The following is a 22,624-nucleotide window of genomic DNA, read 5'->3' on the forward strand; positions in this document are numbered from 1 at the left end:
CTCAACAATTTTAAGCTTCTATGAGATCGCCTTTCATTGTTCCCCGTCTCCTCAACGTTACCTCATACCAGACAAGATAATTCTCAGGAATCAGCATGGTGAACACCTAACTGTGCACTCACTTATGGCAAGTATCTCCTTCCTTAGGTAACAGGCCAGAGCTGCACACTGGTCTAATCAGTACACAATTCAATTAAAACAAAACCTATCTGCTCCTGTACATAAACCCTCCTACGACAGTTCACGTACAAACTGCCTTTTAATTTGCTTGCTGCACCTACAGGCTAGCTTTCAGTGGCTCATGAACAAGACAGTTCGGTCGATTTGAACAGTACACTTTCCAACCCCATCATTTAAAAAAATACCCTGCACCTTTGTTTCTCCTATCAAAATAGATAACCTCATACACATCCACATTATATGTCATCTGCCGCAATTTTATCCATTGCCTAAACCTGCCCAAATCCCCTTGAATCCTATTCGCACTCTCCTCAAAACTCTCACTCACCAAGTTTTGTACATTCTACAAACTTAGAATTATTACAATTAACCCTCATATTGATATAGGTTGTGAACAGGTGGGGACCAAACACTGATACTTTCAGTATCCCACTTGTCAGAGCCCATCAATTTGAGAATAATCTATTTACTCCAATGCTCTGCTTTGTGCCAGTCCTCAATCCATGCTAGCATATTCCATCCAATCTAAGTTTCAAACATTTCCATCAAATAAGCAGAGCTGCAGGAGAAAACATTAAAATTTAGTCCAATAATCATGAACAAAATGCTTCAGTTTTGTTCATTAACCTGGTAGGTCGGAAGTGATTAAAGGCCTTCTGAAAATCCAACCACTGATTCCTTCTATCAGCTCTGCCACGAAGATTTTCTTTCAGGTTATATCAGATTTGTCATGCATGACTTTCCCACCCTAAGCTTACACTGGCTTTGTCAGATCAGAATTATTACCTAAATATCTAGTAACCACATCCTTTACAGATTCTTGTTTTCCTGACTGTTGGAATCAGGCTAATGAGTCTGTGGTTCCTAGTTTTCTCTCAATTCTTTCTTAAACAGTGGGGTTACATTTGTAACCTTCTAACATGCAAGCAGCACTGTAGAACTAATAAAATTTTGAAAAATTGCCACTAATAACATCTCTCTCACTAACTCCCTTAATTGTCAGATTGATAGCATTTATGGGCAACTTTACAACATTATTAATTAACCCTTTCTCCTTGCATAATGTTACATCTGAAAAAGACTGTGCCCTGATTGGCTTCTCAATTCATCATCCAGGAATTCTTCCCCAACAGCACTGGTACCAGATTTACCTAGTCTGTATGCAGACTGGAATCAGCCATGTTTACTGTATTTCCTTTGCCACATTCACCCTAAATTCCTGATTTATACCCTGCCCCACATTACAACTACAGTTTGGTGGCCTATTAATTTCTTCATCTAACGTTTCTTAGCTCCATCCAAACTGATTTTACATCCCGGTCTTCCAACTGGACGTCCTCTGTAACTAATGCAATGATCCTGTCCTTTACCATCTGCACTACTCCATCTCCTTTTCTTTTTGCCTATCCCTCCTAAACATCACATGACTTTTAATATTCAGTTTCCAGTCTTAGTCATCTCTGAAATGGCAATTAAATTGGATTGTTTTACTAATGCCATTGATTCATCTAGCCTGTTCCAAATGCAGCATGTATTCAAATAGATTGTTCTTAATTCTGTCTTTCTTAATATAATCTCTATTCTGTAATTTGACTTTGGTTGATCGGTCTCTGCTGCTTACCATTTTCACTTATGGATTTTCTACTTCTCATAATTAGCTTGATATTTATTCTATGTCAATTCCTTCTTAGGTTCCCATTACCTAATAGACTAATTTGAACCCTCCACAACAGCACAAACAAATATCCCTGCAAGTGTATTAATCTCAGTCCAGTTCAGGTGTAACCTGTCCTCCTTATAGGAGTCCCACATGCCCCAAAATCAGACCCAATGCCACAGAAATCTAAAGCCCCTCCTCTTGCAGCAATCATGTATTCGGGTGCTCAACGTTCATGTTTCTACACTCACTAGCATGTGATAATCTGAACAATCTAGAGATTATTACGTCAGAGGTCCTGCTTCACAGTCTCATGCCAAGCTCCCCAAATTTTACTTTCAGGACCTCATCCTTCTTTCTGCCTCCATTATTGGTACCAATGTAGATCATGATCTCTGGCTCTCCAAAGAAGCCTGCAGCTGCTCAGTGACATTCTTGATCCTGGCATCTGACATACAACATACCAACCTGGAGTCACATTTGTGATCACAGAAACACTCGTTTCTTCCCCAGATGTGGAAATGCCCACCTTTACTGTCCTTCTACTCTTCTTCCCCAATTGAGTGTGCAATTGAGTCATCTATAATGTCACTTGTTAGGCCAAGTTACATAACTGTGTTGAAACACTGCCCTCACTAGTATTCAAAATGAAAACCCACTTACTAAGTGAAAGAGTCCAAAGGCTCCTGAATTGACCTTCCTAGATGGCTCAGTGGTCACCATTCCCCCTCTGCCTGCCTGGTTTTATGCTATGGTAGGATCACCTTGTTAAACAAGCTTCACAATCATACCATAGTGACTCCAGCCACACTCAAGTTTGAAAACCCCCATTTCAAGTTGTTGTAGCTGAAGACACTTTCTGCAAACATGATTGTCTGAGTCACATACAGTGCCCACAGCTCTTGGCATCTTTCAGTTCTTACTGCCCTCTGAGTGAGGTTGATTCCATATCTCAAGGTGCTTGTCTTGCTTACTCCTCTAGGTGCTGTCAACTGCCTGCCATGGGGTCTTTCTCTTATCTTCTCTGCTAAGTACTGCCTGACTGTCTTGCCTCATATAGTCCTCTACTGACCTACTGGCTTCATTATATTCTTTAAGCTTTCCTTATTTTTTCATGGTGGGTGGATGTCACCGGCTGGCCAGCAATTTAGTGCCCACTCTGAGTTCTCCTCGAGAAGATGGTGACGAGCTGCCTTCTTGATCCACTGAAGTTCATGTGATGTGGAAGACCCACAATGCCCCGAGAGAGGGAATTCAAGGATTTTGACCAAGTGACATTGAAGGAATGGCAATATATTTCAAAGTCAGGATAGTGAGCAGCTTGGAAGAGAACTTGCAGGTAGTGGTGTTACCATGAATGTGCCACCCATGTCCTTTTAGACAGAAGTGGTTGTGGGCTTGAAGGATGCTGTTTAAGGATCTTTGGTGAATTTTTGCAGCACTGAATCCTCAATATTTTAAGATGACACTGTACAATGTGCAAATGACCGAAACCTTTAGGTATATTTCTGAAAGTTAAATCCCTGACACTTTATATAATTCTTGGAAATCTCCTTCAGTGGTTGGAAAGCAAATGACAGTATATATGCATATAATAAATGGCATGTAATGAAACATTCTTAAAAAACCTTAAACTACAACGGTTATGCTTGTTTTTCACTTCCGTGCAATTTACTTTGCATCACATGAAATGAGCCCGTTGCCTTCAATGGATATTTTTCCCATTTGGAAGAGGGAGGGCAGCAATATAGGTGAGCATAAAAGAAGGATCTCCACCAGCTTCTTGAAATAAAACTGTAGGACCACATTGTCTGAAAATTTTCTAGACCATATACACAGCAGTTAACAAACGCTACCTACCAGACTCTGCTCAATAAGAAGACAGAAAAGAACAGCATTGCCAACTTCTCGTAAATTTTGAAAACACACAGTCTTCAGTTCTGCATACTCCACAATGTCTTTCAGCTGATGGTGGAAGAATTCCAGAATTCCTATTGTTTACAAATACAATTTGTCAACTATAAATTATTGCACATTTCATAGAAGTAATACAAAGTAATCTAAATGTTTCTATGATGGCATCAGGATGATGAGGAACGAGGACTCCACCTATCTTTTCAGTAGTCCAGATGGACATTTAAGATCTTGAGGTTAATCAAAAAAAACAGAAAAGACTTCCAGGTTTTTGACATGGAGGCAGTAAATAGGAGTGTGTTGCAAAACTGCCTCCAGCAAAACCTGCGTAAAATTCATGATTTTCACAGGGTGAGCCTTTAATTTGCATGGATATGGATTTCCTGTCCAAATCAGGGCCAGCTCTTGAAGCTAAAGGGTCAGTCAGAGGCCTTTCAGCTTTGGAGAAGTAACTAGCTACAAAGAAAGCAGCTGGTAGGGTGTCTCAATAAAGGTGCTGCCTTTCTGGCAACTTCTTTAACGTTTATTTCAAAAATATAAGAAGCAGCCAGGCAATCATTGTTGTACTTTGCTCCAGGCAGGGTCTATAGGCTCCATCTGGACAACCCCAGTTAACCTAGATATTGTCAAACTCTTCAGAGTTGTTATATATTTCTAATCAAACTGTTCAGAGATGTTATTATTACGTCTGTTGCATGTTAGACTTCAACCTGGGCTGCCTGGTCCAGAGCACGGACATTATCACTGTACAAGAGCTCCCAGTCAACCTTCTAAACAACACTTCGTGAGGCTAGATTATCTGCCTGTCTCATGAGGTGGCCTGCGTTCTTAGGCTCAAAATCACCACCTCCAAAATCAGGAACAGTACCCCAAAGCTAACATGCTAGATGGTGTCAGCATCTTCAAGTCTGGAAGCTCCCTGCTGCATCTCCATTCCTGAGCACTTTTTTTGTTGTAGGTGGTGTTTACTTTTGGTCAGCTGGATGCTTAAACAAGAAGAAACATGTTACTAAGGCAACGATCAATGCAAAATGTTGCCACTTCTATTCACTGAATGCAGATTTCATATTTTCTTTGCAACTTGAAGGCTGGCACTGGTGGAATAAAAAGATTTGGAGAAATGTCAACTGATAGCAATGATACTAAAGTTCAAAGCTTAATGCCATACAGTTGAGCAGGGCAGGGGCTTGCTAAATATACCGTCATCTGCTCCTACTGCACTGTAGTTAACCTTGTATGGTTGTCCTCAGATTGAGATGATGAATGCCAGCAAAGGTGAAATCATTCCCTCCAGGTTCCATTAATGAGGCAATCTGGATGGTCAGTCAAGAGGATTCCTGGTCTCTCCAAAACTGCTGGAGAAGTTTCACTCTTCCAAGTATGAACTACTAGCTAGCAACTGTACTTAAGAGTAAAACAATTCTGCCGGGAATAACATATCCCTTCTGGGACATTGTAGCCCATCAAACCGCAGTCTTTATTAATTTTTTAAAAATGTGGAGCCTCAATAAGTAACAAACTTCTCTACCTGTAGAATCACAGAATCCCTACAGCATGGAAGAGGGCATTCGGCCCATCCAGTCTGCACCAGCCCTCCAAAGAATTTTTCACCAAGATCAAGACCTCCAGCAGATCCCCATAACCCCACATTTACCATGGCTGATGTACATAGTCTGCACATTCCTGAACACCGCAAGACAATTTAGCATAGCCAATCTACCTTTGTTCTGTGAAACGAAACTAAAGCACCCAGTGGAAACCCACACAGACACAGGGAGAAGGTGCAAACTCTGGACAGACAGAGAGACAGCCAAGGCTGGAATGAAAGCTGGCTAACGACTGAGCCACCATATCATCCATGCCACAAAACAATGCTCAAATCCATGAAATAATCAAAAAATACATTGAAGGGAAGCTTAATATCTGTAATTCAATGAAGGAAACCAATTCGAAAGAAGTTAACTAACGTCATCTCTCATTTTTTCAATCACCAGGAGCAAAAAAAAAGGGGCAGGAAAATGCTACAATTTTGAAGTCTGATTACAATACTGCAATGCCAATGCACCTGCCAATTTGAGTTGCCAAATCAAGATCATAACACACATATCATTGCTCACAGCTGCCTTGAAGCTATTGCCAAGGAAACTGATCTGCATGTTGGCCACTGTATGCCCTCTTCCAGGTGAACTACAACTAAAAATCCAAGAATATGCACTTCATAATGACCGTGATTAATTGACTGACTTTAAATTCTGTTAACAAACAAAAATAAACAGTTGCTGGAAACAGTGACAATAGTTTTAAGCCTCACATGTTGCAGAGGGCACTTGTGGTGCAGTGGTTAGTGTTCCTACCTCTCAGCCAAGAGTCTCTGGTCCAAGTTCTACCTGCTCCAGACATACGCAATAACTGCTGTGAACAGTTTGATTAGAAAATGTCCATATCCTAAATGTTATCTATTACATCTTAATAAAGCACATTGGTGCAGGCCGTAGACTGGAGTGCATTTTCACACTGTACGACATTAAGGGTGAAAATTTTCATGCTAGACGTAAGACAGCTTGAACACCAGAGGAGATAATGAACATTAATCTGAGACTTCCAAACAGCTGTTAACTACAAGTGGAATTGACTATTGAATGATTAGGTTTATAACATCAATTAGCTGTCAACGGATAGCATCATGTATTGAATATTCATTAATGCAAAATATGGTTTCTGGTTACCAATTTGGTTCTTGTGCATTTCTAACATTACCATAAATGGGATAGCGCATGCAAGAGTTTGGGCAGAAAGTGCAATCCTCTAGTTAATTGTTTCAATTAGTTGTTGTGAATTGGACTTGGAATTTATTTCTGTAAATCAAGCTGAGCACAGAAATATTTATAAACATATGAACATAATACTTATGAATTCGAGCAAATAACTTTAATCGGTCACAGAAGACAGAGGGTAGCAGTGGAAGGGTGCGTTTCTGAATGGAGGGCTGAGACTAGTGGCATTCCTCAGGGATCAGTGTTGGGACCTTCTCTATTTGTAATATATATAAATGATGGGAAGGAAAATGTAACTGTCTGATTGGTAAGTTTGCCGACGACACAAAGGTTGGTGGAATAGCGGACAGCAATGAGGACTATCAGGATACAGCAGGATATAGATCGGTTGGTGACTTGGGTAAAGAGATAGCAAATAGAGTTTAATCTGGGGAAAATGTCAGATAATGCATTTCAGAAGGTCTAATCCAGATGGAAAATACAGAGTAAATGGCAGAACTCTTAAGAGTACTGATAGGCAGAGGGATCTGAGTGTACAGGTACACAGGTCACTGAAAGTGACAATGCAGGTGGAGGTGGTCATCAACAAGGCACATGGCATGCTTGCCTTCATCCACTGGTGCACTGAGTTTAAAAAAATTGAAAGGTGATGCTGCAGCTTTATAGAACCTTAGTTAGGCTGCATTTGGAATATTGTGTTCAATCCTGGTCGCCATACTACCAGAAGGATGTGTTGGCTTTGGAGAGGGTACAGAAAAGATTTACCAGGGCACTGTCTGATATGGAGGGCATTAGCTATGAGGAAAGACTGGAGAAACTTGGGTTGTTCTTATTGGAACAATGGAGGTTGTGGGGCGACCTGATAGAGGTCTACAAGATTATGAAGGCATGGACAGAGTGGACAATCAGAAGTTTTTTCCCCCCAGACTGGAAGAGTCAGTTACTAGAGGGCATTGGTTTAAGGTGCGAGGGGCAAGGTTTAAGTGATGTACAAGGCAAGCTTTTTTACTTAGACAGTGGTGGATGCCTGGAACTTGCTGCCGGGGGAGGTCGTGGAAGCAGACATGACAGTGACTTTTAAAGGGTGTCTTGACAAATACACAAATAGAATGGGAATAGAGGGATACGGTCCCTGAAAGGGTAGAGGATTTTAGTTATGACGGGCAGCATGTCAGTGCAGGCTTGGAGGACCGAAGGGCCTGCTCCTGTGCTGTAATTTTCTTTGTTCATGATAGTACAGGATGAAATCATTGCAAACAACCCATTCCCACCATTTTCTTTTTGCCTCGCCTAAGTATTGAAAGCCTTCAGACATTCAGTTCTCAGCTTTAGTTATTCCACAAATATATTGCGACAACTTACAACTGTTTGCACTGTTAATTTGTCTACCTTGTTGCAAGTGCTCTGAGTGTTTAGATTCAGGACATAAATTCTTTTTAAACATTTTTATACTTTATTTTGTAGTAGGGTCTAATTTGTTGCTAGCCCTTATTTCCTCTGCCTTCTGCTTTTGCTCTCTAGTTTTCTATCTTTCATTGCTGTCTTTTAGCATTTTCCTGTCTTGTCTCCAAAGTCAGGTTCCCATTCCCTTGCAACTCTAGTTTAAATCCTCCCTCATCATCTGAGTGCCCCAAGAGGATATAGGCCTTGATCCAGCTGGGGGTGTAACCTGTCCAGCTTATACAGGTCCCTTCTTCCTCAGAATCAGTCCCAATGCCTCAGGAATCTAAATCCCTTCTGCCAGACTATGTCTCCATCTATGCATGCATCATATTCTCCTTTTCCCGATTTCACTGATACATGGCACAGGGAGAAATCCTGAATTTTCCACCATTGGCATTTGCTTTTCAATTTATTTCCGATCTCCCTATATTCTGCTTGCAGAACCTCAACCTTAACTTTCGATTACTTCTTTGCTGAAGTTACTTTGCGTAAGTTCCAGGTTATTATCATTTGCTGAGTAGACAGCATTGACAGTAACTGGCAAAGACCCAGAAATACCGAGTACAATAAGCCATTATTGCCGACATGCAACACAACTTTGGCTGTTCGCATTCCTTCAGATGAATTTCACATCTGGATTCTGAGCAAATTTTTGTTCTCACTATTAATCTAATTTTATCCTTAATGAACAATACCACCCCCACTCCTATGATATCTTCCACTCTGAAAGATTTGACTTTAACCAGATGTTGCTTTCTAGTGCTGTCTGTAGGTTGAGAAATCCAATAAAATACTATATTCCAGATAACTGTGCTATAAGAGAACAACATACAAATTCCTGCCCTCATTTCCTTACATTTGAATTCTATGGTTTCACCCAGATAACAATAATGGCATTGTGGCTAAGCTTGCACAGGCCCATTCCTAAACATCTAACCCTGTGACCAATGGGATATCATGAAAGGCACAGCAGGTAGAAGATATCTTTCAAGAAAATGCAGGGCATTTGAAACTTCATAAAAGATTTTTCGGTTAAATATTTTTTAAAAAATTCTCTAGTTACAAATACGTTTTATAAAATTAATCAGCATGATGTGGGCTTTGCTGTCTGGAACAGCATTTATTGCACTCCTTGGTTGCCCATGAGAAGCTGGTGGTGAGTGTAACATGTTACTCTGATTTTGTATACAACACTGACTTCCACTATAAAACACAGAAATTGCTGGAAAAATTCAGCAGGTCTGGCAGTGACTGAGGAGAGAAATCAGAGTTAACATTTTGGGTCGAGTAACCATTCCTCAGAACTGCATTCTGACAAAAACAGTTTCAGCTCGAAATGTTGACTTTTCTGCTCCTCGCATGCTGTCTGACCAGCTGAGCTTTTCCAGCTCCACATTTATTACTGAGTGCCACACTATTAAGCAAAATTTCACTTCCGTGGGGTGTATATTTCAAAATATTCTTATTAAATATGGTTTTAAAAGAAAACTGGCAGAACAGACAAGATGTTCCAGCTTCTGGTCCACTTTCTTTTTAAATATAAAATTGGTTCACATATGTGGGCAATGCAGGTTCATTCAACATCAATCTTCAGAAAAAGGGAGACAACGGCATGCTCAGTTGTGACTAATTTAAATTACAAAGACAATCTTTATTGGATTGGAATGTGCTGACTGGATATTGCAGTGCCTCCTCTGAAAAGTGCTGAGAAGGGTCAATAATAATACTTGTCATCAATAGTTATTCTTCAATCATTCGATGATCCTAGAAGCCTGCAGTTGGTCTCCAGTTCAGTCATCTGAACGCAATCCACAACTGGCCTCTGGTGATCCTCAAATTTCGGTAGCCACCTTTACGTTCAAGTCTTCTGTGACTTTTTCTCTGCTGAACTTGGTAGACTTATCCAACAGAATAACCACCCTAAATTATTTATTCCTCCAAGTCTGGTCTGCAGTGTACTTCCTGTTCCCAGCATTAGCAGCCATGATTTCACCCACTAAGGCTCCATATTGGAGAATTCCCATCTTATCTCCTTCCACCTTGCTCCTTCCTTAAAATTCTTAATTCCTATCTCTTCAACTAAGCACTTGATCACTTTTCTAAGTCCCCTTCCTAGCCTCACTGCCTTTTTGTTAGTTCATTATAATATTTTCCACATTCCTTTTATTCATCCAAGGGGTGTGGGCATTGTTAGCAAGGCCAGTATTTATCGCCCATCTTTGATGCGGTGAAGGTGATGATGGTGAGCTACCTCTTAAAACACTACAGTCTTTATGTGTAGGGGCACCAACAATGCTGTTATAAAGAAGAGAGTTCCAGGGTTTTGACCCAGCAACACTGAATACAGGAACACAGGCATTAGGAGCAGAAGCAAGCAATTCAGCCCTTCAAACCTGCTCCACCATTTAACATGATCATGACTAATACTATCCTGATCTCAACTCCATTCTGCTGCCTGCTCCCCATTGCCTTTTAGCTCACCTTTCATCGGAAATATACCTATTTCTTTCTTGAGCCCGTTGACTGATTCTGCCTCCACTCCGCTCTGGGGCAGTGAGTGCCACAGGTTCACAACCCTCGTAAGGAAGTAGTTTCTCCACATCTCAGTTTTGAACTTACCACCTCTCACTCTATATCTATGACCTCTCACTTGGGATTTTCCCATAAGGTATGTTCAACTTCCACATCAACCCCTTTTAACATTTTCTATATACCAATCAGATTCCCTCTCATTCTTTCTGAATTCCAGTGAGTACAAGCCCAAGCTATTCAGCTGCTTCCCATACAATTGTCCTTTCATCCCTAAAATCAAACTGTTGAACCTGCTCTAGAAGGAGGGAATTGCAATATAGTACCCTGTCAGGATGGTATGTGACTTGGAGGGAACATGCATCTGCTGCACTTGTCCTTCTAGGTGGCAGTGGTCATAGGTTGGGAAGGTGCTAAGAAGCCTCTGAGAATTTTGGAAGAGCATCGCATACGTGGTACATACTACTGCCAACGTGTGCCACGGTAAAGGAAGTGATGTTGAAGGTTGCGTTTTGGCTGACAATGAAACATATTGTGGTTGGTTGGCTCGCCAAGCTGGTTCATTGTTTTTCTGCAGAACCAGCTCGGCAAGCCAACTAACCACAATGTCTACAACCCAAGCTACAAATCTACTCTAAAACCTTAATGAAACACGTTGTTTTGCCCTGGGTGCCTCTTTTGGATAAGCACCCATCCAAGCAAATGGAGATCATTCCAACACATATGTGGCTTGTAGATGGGAAATGGAAGCAAGTTACTTGTTGAGTTCCGAGTCTGTGACCTACTTTCACAGCCGTAAGATTTATATAACTGATCCGGTTTAGTTTCTGGCCCTTGGTAACCTTATATGTTGAAAGTGGGGAATTCAGCGGTGATAATATCATTGAATGTCAAAGGGCAATATTTAAGTCTTTTCTTGTTGTCAATGGTTATTCATGTCATCCAAGTGCCAGGCAATGTTACTTAGCACTTTTCAGGTCAAGCCAAGATGCTATCCAAGTCTTGCTGCATATGGAGACAGACGGTCTCAGTACCTGAGCAGTCACAGATGTCACTGAACAACGCGCAACCATCAGCAAACATCCCCACAGCTACCTTCATGGTAGATGGAAGCTGCTGGATAAAGTTGTTACATAAATAAAGTTATCACTGCACCAGTATTCTCACCAACAGTCTTAAAAAAAATTAAGGAAGCTTGAAGGTATTAGAATAGTAATAAGACAGGACGTGTTTCAACCTAACTCACCTTCTACATCAAAAGGTAGATATCTAATACCATACAAATGGAATAATTCACTATTTTTTTCTTTATTCATTCACAGGATGAGGGCATCACCAGGTAGCATTCATTCTCATCCCTAATTGCCCAGAGGGCAGTGAAGTCAACCACATTGCTATAGGTCTGGAGTCATATCTAGGCCAGACCAGGCAAGGACAGCTGTTTCCTTCCCTAAAGGACATTGATGAACCAGAGGGGTTTTTCCTGACAATTGACAGTGGATTTATGGCCATCATTAGACTCTCTAATTCCAGATATTTATTAAATTTAAATTCCACCATCTGCCATTAACTTAAAGAGGAGAGGAGAAAATGGAACAAAGAAAATTGTAACAAAGATTATCATTTAAAACCTACAGTAGTTTTTTCCTGCTGCAACCTTTCATTTATCACAAGATCATCTTTGTTTAGCAATATAAATTTTCACAAGTTTAGAAATTCTATAATTCATACTAACCTGGTGAACCATACTCATGTCTAGGTAGGCGGCAGATTTTAGGCATTACTTCCATTAAAGTCTTCACATATTGCAAAATGGTTCCTTGTAGCTGCGATTAAACATGTAGAGTGGTTTCTGTTAATACAACAGCAGCAATGCATTTTTGTAAATCACAAACATTTAATTTATTCATTAGGCCTTGGTTATTACACAGAGAATGAAGAATCTCTGAACAGTTTAATTTCTTAATTTCTACCTCCTAATTATCTAAAAAGAATTTTGAGTACTCAGCATACACCACTGCAAATACAAACATTTTCCTTTGCCTCACGATTCTCTCCATATCTTCCTAATACAAATGTTTGATGTCATCGACAAACAAAAGACGAACTAGCTTTAATTAAATCTGTATGCAATCTGAAAGTAGAGCATCTTTAAAGAATTAAATGCAACAAGCAAACTACCTGTTCACATCTTGATATTGATTAATTTCAATGCATTAATATTTCACTATCACAAATTATGTTTTGCTACTTCAAATCAAGACACTTAGAAATTAGGATTTGTATCATGTTAAAACTCTAAGTAACTCTACAGGCGAAATTGTGTAACCGAGGCTTTAGTGTGATCAAATTTCTAGAATAATAGTGACAGTTATCATAATACAGAAGCAAATCATTTACCCATGAACTCTACAATAGGGTGCGTCTCCACCTAATCTGAGCCCACCACTTTGCTCATTTCACACAGTGTATTTTTTTTCTCCCTTACCAAGTAACTGCTTAATTCCTTCCAAAACCAGGTCATATTGTGGTGGTGACGACAAGGAAATTTTGTATTTAGTGGAACACAGATTTCAGTGATTATTATCAAATGTGTCTTGTTCTTGACTTTGGAATAATATCAAATGTGGTTAAACTCCAACTCAGCAAAGGGTTGCTAGGTTCTGGCCTGAATTAGTCAATTTCTGTTCTAGTCCCAGATGCTGCCAAATTTATATGACAGCCTCCTTGAATGAGCCTACATGCAGGCAGATTTCTAAAGTTAGTCCATGTCAGAAAAATTGTCAAAAACCTTGCATCTAATAATGCCAAGAGTGCTATGTAATGGAATAATACTTAAATTTAAGAATTGCTAATATAATCTATTTGTTTTCTTCCACTTTTCAACCTAATTACATTGATCTTTATCTGATAAGGAAGTAGAATAAGTAAACATTCAAACACCTGTGACAGATTGTGATCTGTTGTGCATTCAGGATAATGGGCCATCACATCCTGAGAAAACGTTTTATAATTAGTTAGAAACAGAAAAGGAGAGATAAAATGTACTTCATTATATAAAACACAACCAGAGGCTGACCATGAAACTGTTTTAAGAGGTTTCCTCTAGCATATTAAAGATTACTTGCAACTGCAAAAGCCATTTGGAGATTGAATAATTGTAAAAGATTCAAATTGTAACAGTCCAATTTTATAAAATATACTTACCAGGCTTTTAACAACTTTCAGCAGTTCCTCCATTACCACAGCAATTCCTTGATAGCCGAGAAGCTTGCAAATCGCTCTAAAATGTGGAGGGCCCACAAAATTTTTGTAATTGCTGTAAATACTGCTGTAAGCCAAGTTCAGTGCCTGCAAATAAATATATAGTGATAGTGACTATGACATGATCATCAATTGTTGTAAAAACACATCTGGCTCATTAATGTCCCTAAGAGATGAAAATCTGTCTTCCTTCCCTGGTATGGCCTACAAAATTCTCCAGCCCCACAGTACTATGAATAGCTTTAGCCCTCTGAAATAGCCTAACAAGCCTTCCAGTTCAAAGACAACCCCTGAAAATAAAGAATGTCCATCAGCCTTTTTGTTTGGCACAACATAAAAAAGTCATATCATTTCAATCGTATAAAGAATGTGTAATTAATAAAGATGAATCACTGGAGAAATGTATGAAGTACCAAAATGTTCCGCAGCTAATGCATCACCTACAAATATGCAATTTTTTTTACTACAAACAAACACAGAAATTCAAATGTTGATTTTTAAAACAAGTATAAATTATAGGAAGATGGTGTGAATTCAGCTGCCTACAAAATTTGATGTAAAATGAAATTTTTAGTCCCATTCGAATTTACAATCAACGATCCAAACAGTTTAAAAAGCTATTATTTTATCATTAATCGGCTATGTCTGTCTGAAAAACTAAAATGATATTGCATGCTGTCAACATAGCTCAACAGCAGCATCTTCATCTCCAAATCAAAAATTCATGAGTTCCACGAAACCGGACACAGAATATACAACAACACCTCAGTGGACTACATGTGGAATGGTTCACTATTGGAAGCACAGTCTTCAAGGTAAGGCATTAAAATACTGCCACTTTTCCAGTGCACTTAAAAGATCCAAGGCTCAAAAAAACGTGATTTTTCTTTGTCCCCACAATAACATTTATCCCTCAACCAAATATCACCATATGCAAGGTTTAACTTTATTTAATCATTCATAGTCAACATGTTCTGTTCTTAGATGCTTTTTGCGAACATAACCTTAAGCAACACGAATAACAATATCTGCAAGTGAGGTCACCCAAGGGATAGTTCTAGAAATTGACACTTAAAAGGTGGCCGCAGGATGTCCATATGATGAATGCGGTGAGTGCTCCAGCATCATTACGTCAACAGAAAAGATGACATCAACAACAGAAAGCACATTCACCCTAGGAGCCTGAAGATAATGAATTCCCACATTTGAAAGAAAATGAAAATCCAGCAAGAATGATTTTATTTTCTTAATCCATCATTCTACTTCACAAAGGAAGAATTAGCCACAACAGACGTGCTAGCACAGCATAAGCAGCATCTGATTCACTATAATGCACTTAAAACAGAGGCTTGCATGATTTGCTAATCATAAAATCCATGCAAACTTTTTAATGCAGATTGTTAATGTATCAACTTTATAGGCAAGTAATATAAATGATTCATGCATTTACTGTCAAAAGGGTTTTACATAGCTCCATATTACATATCTTGAATAAGACTGTTCCATCAATCTTTCAGTTTAACTATGAATTTACAAATTTATTGAATATTGATCCTGAAAGCAACAATGTCAACTGATAAACAACCAACTTGCCAAACATTGCCCGCGTAATTTAATGATACAATCTTTTTAAAGAGGCAGAAGAGAAATCACAATAACCATGTTTGTAAAGGTTGATTGAAAATAAATACTTCAGTTACAAAGTTAAAATAATTCAAAAAACATTCTTTAAAAATGAGATGAATATCAAATTTGAACAAAAATGCAAAATAATCAAAGACACAAAATAGTTATAGGCTATCAATGAGGGAGGGCAGCATAAAGTGTGAATAGGGGTGCAAGGATGAGGGGGAAGGGAAGCTTGCCACAAGACAATGTGAAAATAACGACACAAGAGGAGTATGGCTGAGCATGCTCCTACAGTACCCTCCTCTCCGGAGGCCATGACAGGTCTGTTCTCCTCTCCTGATATACAAATGGTTAAGAGTGGAAAATTGGATTCATGGTCAAGGGCAAAAGAAGGCTTGATCAATGGGTAAAGGGCTGAAAAATGGCAGATGGAGTTCAATCTGGATAAATGCAAGGTACTGCATTTTGCTACAACAAACAGGGGCAGGACTAATACAGTTAATGTTAAGACCTTGGGCAGTGTTGTAGAACAGAGGGACCTAGGGGTTCAGGTACATAATTCTTCGAAGTTTGTGTCATAGGTTGAGAGGGTTAAAGGCATTTAGCATGCTTGCCTTCTTTGCTCAGTCCTTTGAGTAAAGGAGTTGGGAAGTCAGGTTGAGGTTGCACAGGGCACTGGTGATGCCTCTTCTGGAGTACTAAATAAAAACCGAAAGAACTGTGGGTGCTAAAAATCAGGAACAAAAACATAAGTTGCTGGAAAAATTCAGGTCTGGTAACCCATCCTCAGAACTGGTGGTGGCTGGGAAAACGTCTGTTTATATGAAGAAAATAGAGAGGAGGTAGGGTAGGGAGTAAACCATAGGATCAAGCCCAAACAGGGAGAAGAACAGTTGTTAATAGAGATTGTTAGTGACTATGACAAGTGGTGTGTAATGGTATGTGATAATTTGGGCTAGGGGCTAGGACATGGGAGAGCTTAGCCCCTAAAATTATTGAACTCGATACTGAGACCAGAGGGCTGCAGGGTCCCCAAGCGGAAAATGAGGTGTTGTTAAAGTGGCAGGCAACAGGTAGCTCAGGGTGTTTTTTGCGAGCAGCACATAGATGTTCTGCAAAGCGGTCACCCAGTTTATGCTTTGTTTCCCCAATGTAGAGGAGATTGCATTGTGAGCAGCAAATGCAATAGATTAGATTGTGGGAAGCGCAGGTGAAGTGTTGCTTCACCTGGATGGTGCGTTTGGGCCCTTGGATACTGGGGAAGGAGGAGGTAAAGGAGCAGGTGTTGCACCTTCACCGGTTACAGACGAATGTGCTGTAGTAGTGGGAGTTGAAGGAAGTGTGGTCCAGGTTGTTCCGGAGGGAATGGTCCCTGCAGAAGGTGGACAAGTGAGGGGAGGGGGAATGTGTATTCGGTAGTGGCATCTCGCTGGAGGTGGCAGAAATGGCGTCTGATGATCTTCTGGATGTGGATGCTGGTAGGATGTTAGGTAAGGACAAAGGAAACCCTATCACTGTTGCAATATCCTCAACTGAGGATTCCTCAGCACCACTGTCGACAGGGCCCTCAACCGGTTCTGACCCATTTCCTGCACTTCTGCCCTCACCCCATCTGTTCCTTCCCACAACATTGACAGCGTTCCCAGCTACCATCACCAAACCCGAAACATTAATTCTGACTTTTTCCCTCACAGATGCTGCCAGGCCTGCAGAGTTTTCCAGCAACTTTTGTTTTTGTGTCTGCTGGAGTAGTGTGTCCAGTTCTGGTCACCTAGTTGTAGGAAGGATATTAAGCTGGAGAGGGTTCAGAAGAGATTTATCAGGATGCTGCCAGGTAGTGAAGGTTTGAGTTATAAAGAAAGGCTGGATAGACTGGGACTTTTTCACTGGAGCGTAGGAGGTTAACAGGCAACCTTGTAGGAGTTTATAACATCGTGAGGGGTACAGACAGGGTTAATGGTAGGTATCTTTTCCTTAGGATGGGGCATTTCAAGATTGGGGGCACATTTTTAAGGTAAGAGGAGAGAGATTTAAAAAAGACATAAGGGGCAATTTTTATTTTACACAGAGGGTAGTTCACATGTGCAATGAATATCCTGAGGAAGTGGGGATGTGCGCACAATTACCACATTTCAAATACATTTGGATAAGTACATGAATAGGAAAGGTTTGGAGAGATATGGGCCAGAAACAGGCAAGTGGGACTAGTTTAGTTTGTGATTAGGTTTGGCATGGGCTGGACGGACCGAAGGGTTTGTTTCTGTGCTGTATGATTCTACCACACTATACCAACTTGACATGTAGGATTGGGGGAGGAAAAAAAATATCCAATCCTGCCTTTTTCAAAACTGTTTCTGCAGATTCAATTACTCGCAAGAATGAAAGCAGCTTTCTAGAATCAATCTTGAGCAGCTGACTGACATACTTTCAACCAAACACTTTTGAAATCAGTCACAAGCAGACAATCCGACACAGCGTTTTAAGCAAAACTGTGCTTACGGCTAGCATATAACAGAGTCAATCAATCTTGGGACTGACTCAGTTTTCATCTTGTATCCACACAATTATTCAGTATGGATAGTGAGATAGCAAGCAGCTGAAGGAAAGACAGGCCAAGAGAAGACAATCTAGATATATACAGGTCAAGGATTGAGCATTCTTGACCTATTAAGCTGAGCCACAGACACCATAGCTTATTCACAAATGTCAGATGACGTTTTCTTGCCTCTATGATTTTTGGTCTTATTTTAATGTTACCATTTAACATGAGAAACCTCCTAACCAAACATTTAGAACAGAAATCTTGTTTGTGAACAAATATCTGCAACATTCTACACTTTCACTGTATGCTGTGGAGTGAGACCCCGAACTTTCCTAACAGTTACTAAAACTCAACATCCACAGGCATGTTACTAAATTAATGAAAACCAAAATAATTGTTGAAAATATGTATCAGACTAGTCAGCATTTGAAGATTGTGCATTAAGTGCCTTGTTAACAGCCCTACTCACTTCATTATTATTCAGCCTACCATCTTAAACTTTCCAGACAAGCTTGAGATCTAGAAAACCTGACAAGAAAATAACAGCATGCCTCTGGCAAATTCAGCTCACTGCTTGCTTTGAACAACCTCATGTTAGAAACTGAGCATCAGCATCTCAGGGTTTCCCCTGTGGGCACCAACCTCACAAATCACAGACAGCACCTGGCATGTACTAGCTTCTAATAATGCTCACAGTACATATCTGATCCACTTAAAGATTCTGCACTTCAATGCTGCACTAACAACTATCACTGCAATACTGCAGCATAAACACTTCCCAATCTACACTCTCAGCTCGTGGACTGGACCAGGATGTGTGCCCAGGTTCTTTGCTTACTGTCATAGTATCCACTGACTAAGCCTACACAGCATCCATGTCTGGCACTGTGTTTTGCCTCTAAAGCCAGAGTTATCTCATGTTACTGCTGTCTTGCCATGCCATTTAGCACCAACACAAAGCCAGGAAGCTTGTCATAGTTATGGGCAGACTTCTGTCACGTTGAGAGGAATAGTCTTCATTCATGGGCCCCTGGTACAATAAGGTCTGGATATAAGGTAGGTGAGAGCGAGTGGGGAAAACGGTCCAGGCCAGTGAGGCTCGATCAGCATGAGCCTTTTGCCACTTTCATACTCAGTCAAGAGCACTAACCTGGGTCTAACTGATTTAGTACCAAGGATTATGAGATATTATTTTGCCATTTTTTAAAAAAATGATTTATTATTGCTAACTCATATCATTTAGTTAGATGTATGTTTTGGCAATTATCAGTTTAGCACTAAACTTTCTTCTGGCATCATTATTCTCATGCTAGTAGTATTTACCAACCTTTAAGATCAATAATTAGAATGATTGTCAAACAATGATGAATAAATCAACTGTCAAGGGAACCCCTCCGAATTATTCAGTTTACCCCAAGGTAGAGTACACAATTTTAATCTCAGTCTATTCTATTTTGAGACTATTCTGCAAAATGGAAAGCCTAGTCATAGTGTTATAGTTCAGGATTTCAATGTTCAACAATCAATTCAGACTACAGCCTTTTAAATGCAAAGTACAGTTGCAACTGGAATTTTTGAAGACTGCAATGATCAAAATTCATTAAACAAATAATATTTTGCAGAATTACTATCATACTTTAGAACGTATGCTGTATTTAGAAAAATACCACCTAAAAAGACAAGACCAACAGATGGAAACACGATCAATTCCAATTCCCTTCTAGGCCACACACAACCCAGATGTGGAGCAACATGTTGATTCTTCAAGGTCAAAATCCTGAAATTCCCTTTGTAACAGCCCCATTGGGTGTGTCTGCACCACCTGGGCCATAGTGCTTGAAGGAGTGAAAACCTCCTCGTGGGCAATTATGGATAAGAAACAAATGCTGGCCAAGCCAAAGGTGCTTACATTCTGTGAAAGATGAAAAAATGATTTGAGTAGAGACGAAGGAGAGAGTTAGGAAGTAACTTTAACTTACTTGGCCTCATTGTCTAAAAACAGGCCATTTTCTAGAGATGATTCCAGTGGCTCCAAATGAGTATGATTTCGTTATAATATGGGAATCTGGACTTTTAAAGCAGTGGCAAGACAGATCTTGGTTTAAGTCTGTGAATTGATTGATTTGTTTAAGGTCAGAAAGTCATTTGTAATAGTGAAGTAAAAATATCAGTTCCAAGAAAGCACATGATTACAGCGTTAACTGAAGAAGTGTTTACAAACTGGAATGGATAGAAGTGCAGATGCTGGAAATCAGAAACAAAAACAGAAATCAGCAGTTCTGAGGAAGGGTCACCGGACCCAAAACAACTCTTGATTTCTCTACACAGATGCTGCCAGACCTGCTGAGCTTGTCCAGCAACTTCTGTTTTTGATTACAAGGTGAAAGTTTTATGACATAGAGAAAACAAACTGAGGACCATCACTGGTTTGAGTTGCTTGGACATCCCCGACCCAGGAGAGTTTAATTTACAGAATTTTAACACTGTGAGAGTTTGTGAAGCCTTCAAGCTATGAGAGAATCTGTAGAAATTTTGAAACCTGTCAGAACTAAAGAGATTTAGAATATCAGAACTGGAAAGACAACTTCAGGTCATCAAAACTGGGAAGATTCAGTTAATTAAGAAATTTATAACTTAAAATAGCAGTGATACTTCAGTGCAAATAAGTATCTGGAAAGGTATTAAGGTCGAGTGCAGAAATCATTTTTGCGGATGATAAGATCTTTTCTAAACTACTATATATTTTTCCTTTTTGTAATAAATATATGTACATTTATTAAAGAATATGGGCAGCATTGAGTGAATCGGTTCTTTGACTCACCATCATGGTAATCAAATGCAAAATTAAATTTACAAATCATCAAGCCAGGTTTCTTGGGAATGTGACTCATCCCATATTACCATCAGTTGGGCTCACATCATTAGTCAATCAGCATGTTTTAGGCACTATACAAATGACTGATGCCCGTGTGGATAATACAGTATTCAATATAGTACAGAATCACACTGATGTCTTTGTTTGACTTGCAGCACAAGCCCTTGAAATTATGTATGTTGAATAAAAGCAGAACAGATGCAAAGGCATTGAGAAAGGTTCTTAACATTAAATCGAAATTTAAATTTGGGAAGGTCCTTTGAGGAAAAGCTGAAAAGAATTTAAGCAAAGTGAAACAAAATGAGTTAATGAAATGATAGTAAAGTAAGAAGTAACATAGGTCAAAAGGAATTTGAATTAAATGAAAATGAGCCTTTATTAAAATACGATAAGCTGTTATTAATGTTCAAAGGGACTTTTATACCAGTTATTTCTAGAATTGCTAAATACAACACAGATTATGTTACCAAAAAAAAAGCACTACATGAACAATAAATAAAGATTATTGCTCTGAGTAAAGAACTTGGATATGGTTTATAATGATATTCTGGCTATATCGGAAGGTTATATTATCTGACCAAGGAAGCAGTGAAGTAACAAAAATTTCATAAAGGATCAACGGGTTCTCAACCCTGAATGAACTGAATTTCAGAACCAAAGGAAGAATTCAATTTTTATGAAAACACAGATGTGCAAAATGTGACACGAGATATAAAATACTGAAGAAATTTAATAACCTTTCAAAATGTGACATCTGAGTAACATGAGGAGTTGTGGTGGCTAACAGTGTGAAGGAGCTGAACTAACCTCAATCATCAACTCAGAACACTTCAGTAAACAGGACACTTTGAATCTTGTTGATCTATCCTCCTTGTACTGCTCAACAACATTCACTCTCAGTGCAACAGGGAGCAGCTACTGCTTACAGCATGGAATTGCCTATGATCAGAGATGGCACAAGCCTGAACAATTTCCTTACTTGTAGGTGTGAAGAAAGTATACACAAGGTGAAATACTTCTGCAAGTCTAAAAAACTAAAGGATAAGGGAGAAAAACTCTAAACTTGATTTGATTTTTTCAGAACTTAAGATTCAAGGTACTGACAAATATTTTAAGATCAACTGGAAAGGTCAAGATGTGAAATTAGAAGCGTCATTATGGCTGTTTTAGGGAAGACATTCCTGGGAATACATCCAGGGAAGTTATTTGGCTGGAACTGAGAAATAAGAAAGGGATGATCACCTTATTGGGATTGTACTATAGACCCGCCATTAGTGAGCAGAAAATTGAGAAACAAAATTTGTAAGGAGATCTCAATTATCTGTAAGAGTAATAGGATGGCTATGGTGGGAGACTTTAACTTTCCAAACATAGACCAAGACTGCCATAGTGTTAAGGACTTGGATGAAGAGCAATTTGTTCCGCGTACTCAAGAAATTTTTCAGATTCAGTTTGTGGATATACTTACCAGAGAAGGTGCAAAGCTTGACCTACTCTCGGGGAGGCGATGGCCTAGTGGCATTATCGCTGAACTGTTAATCTAGAGGCCCAGTTAATGTTCTGGGGACTAGGTTTGAACCCTGCCATGGCAGATGGTGGAATTTGAGGTCAATAAATATCTGGAATTAACAGTCTAATGATAAGTGTGAATCCATTGTCAATTGTCAGGAAAGACCCATCTGATTTACTAATGTCCTTCAGGGAAGGATACTGCCATTCTTCCCTGGTCTGACCTACATGTGACTCCAGACCCACAGCAATGTGGTTGACTCTTAACTGCCCTCTGGGCAATTAGGGATGGACAATAAATGCTGCCT

The 22,624-nt window shown here is 39.6% G+C and overlaps 1 protein-coding gene across 2 annotated transcripts in view; it reads right to left on the reverse strand.

Annotated features, from left to right (window-relative positions):
• The window catches only part of cyfip1 (cytoplasmic FMR1 interacting protein 1), a 186,666-nt gene that overhangs the window by 11,856 nt on the left and 152,186 nt on the right, over positions 1–22,624 (reverse strand). For both annotated transcript variants that reach the window (XM_048532857.2, XM_048532858.2), the window contains exons 24-26: positions 13,705–13,848; positions 12,233–12,323; positions 3,698–3,828 (exon numbers count right to left, since the gene is read on the reverse strand). In XM_048532857.2, coding sequence (XP_048388814.1) covers positions 3,698–3,828; positions 12,233–12,323; positions 13,705–13,848 — 366 coding nt within the window. The remainder of the gene's footprint in view (positions 1–3,697; positions 3,829–12,232; positions 12,324–13,704; positions 13,849–22,624) is intronic.

The sequence above is a fragment of the Stegostoma tigrinum genome, chromosome 6, assembly GCF_030684315.1.
Source record: "Stegostoma tigrinum isolate sSteTig4 chromosome 6, sSteTig4.hap1, whole genome shotgun sequence".
Lineage (NCBI taxonomy): Eukaryota > Metazoa > Chordata > Chondrichthyes > Orectolobiformes > Stegostomatidae > Stegostoma > Stegostoma tigrinum.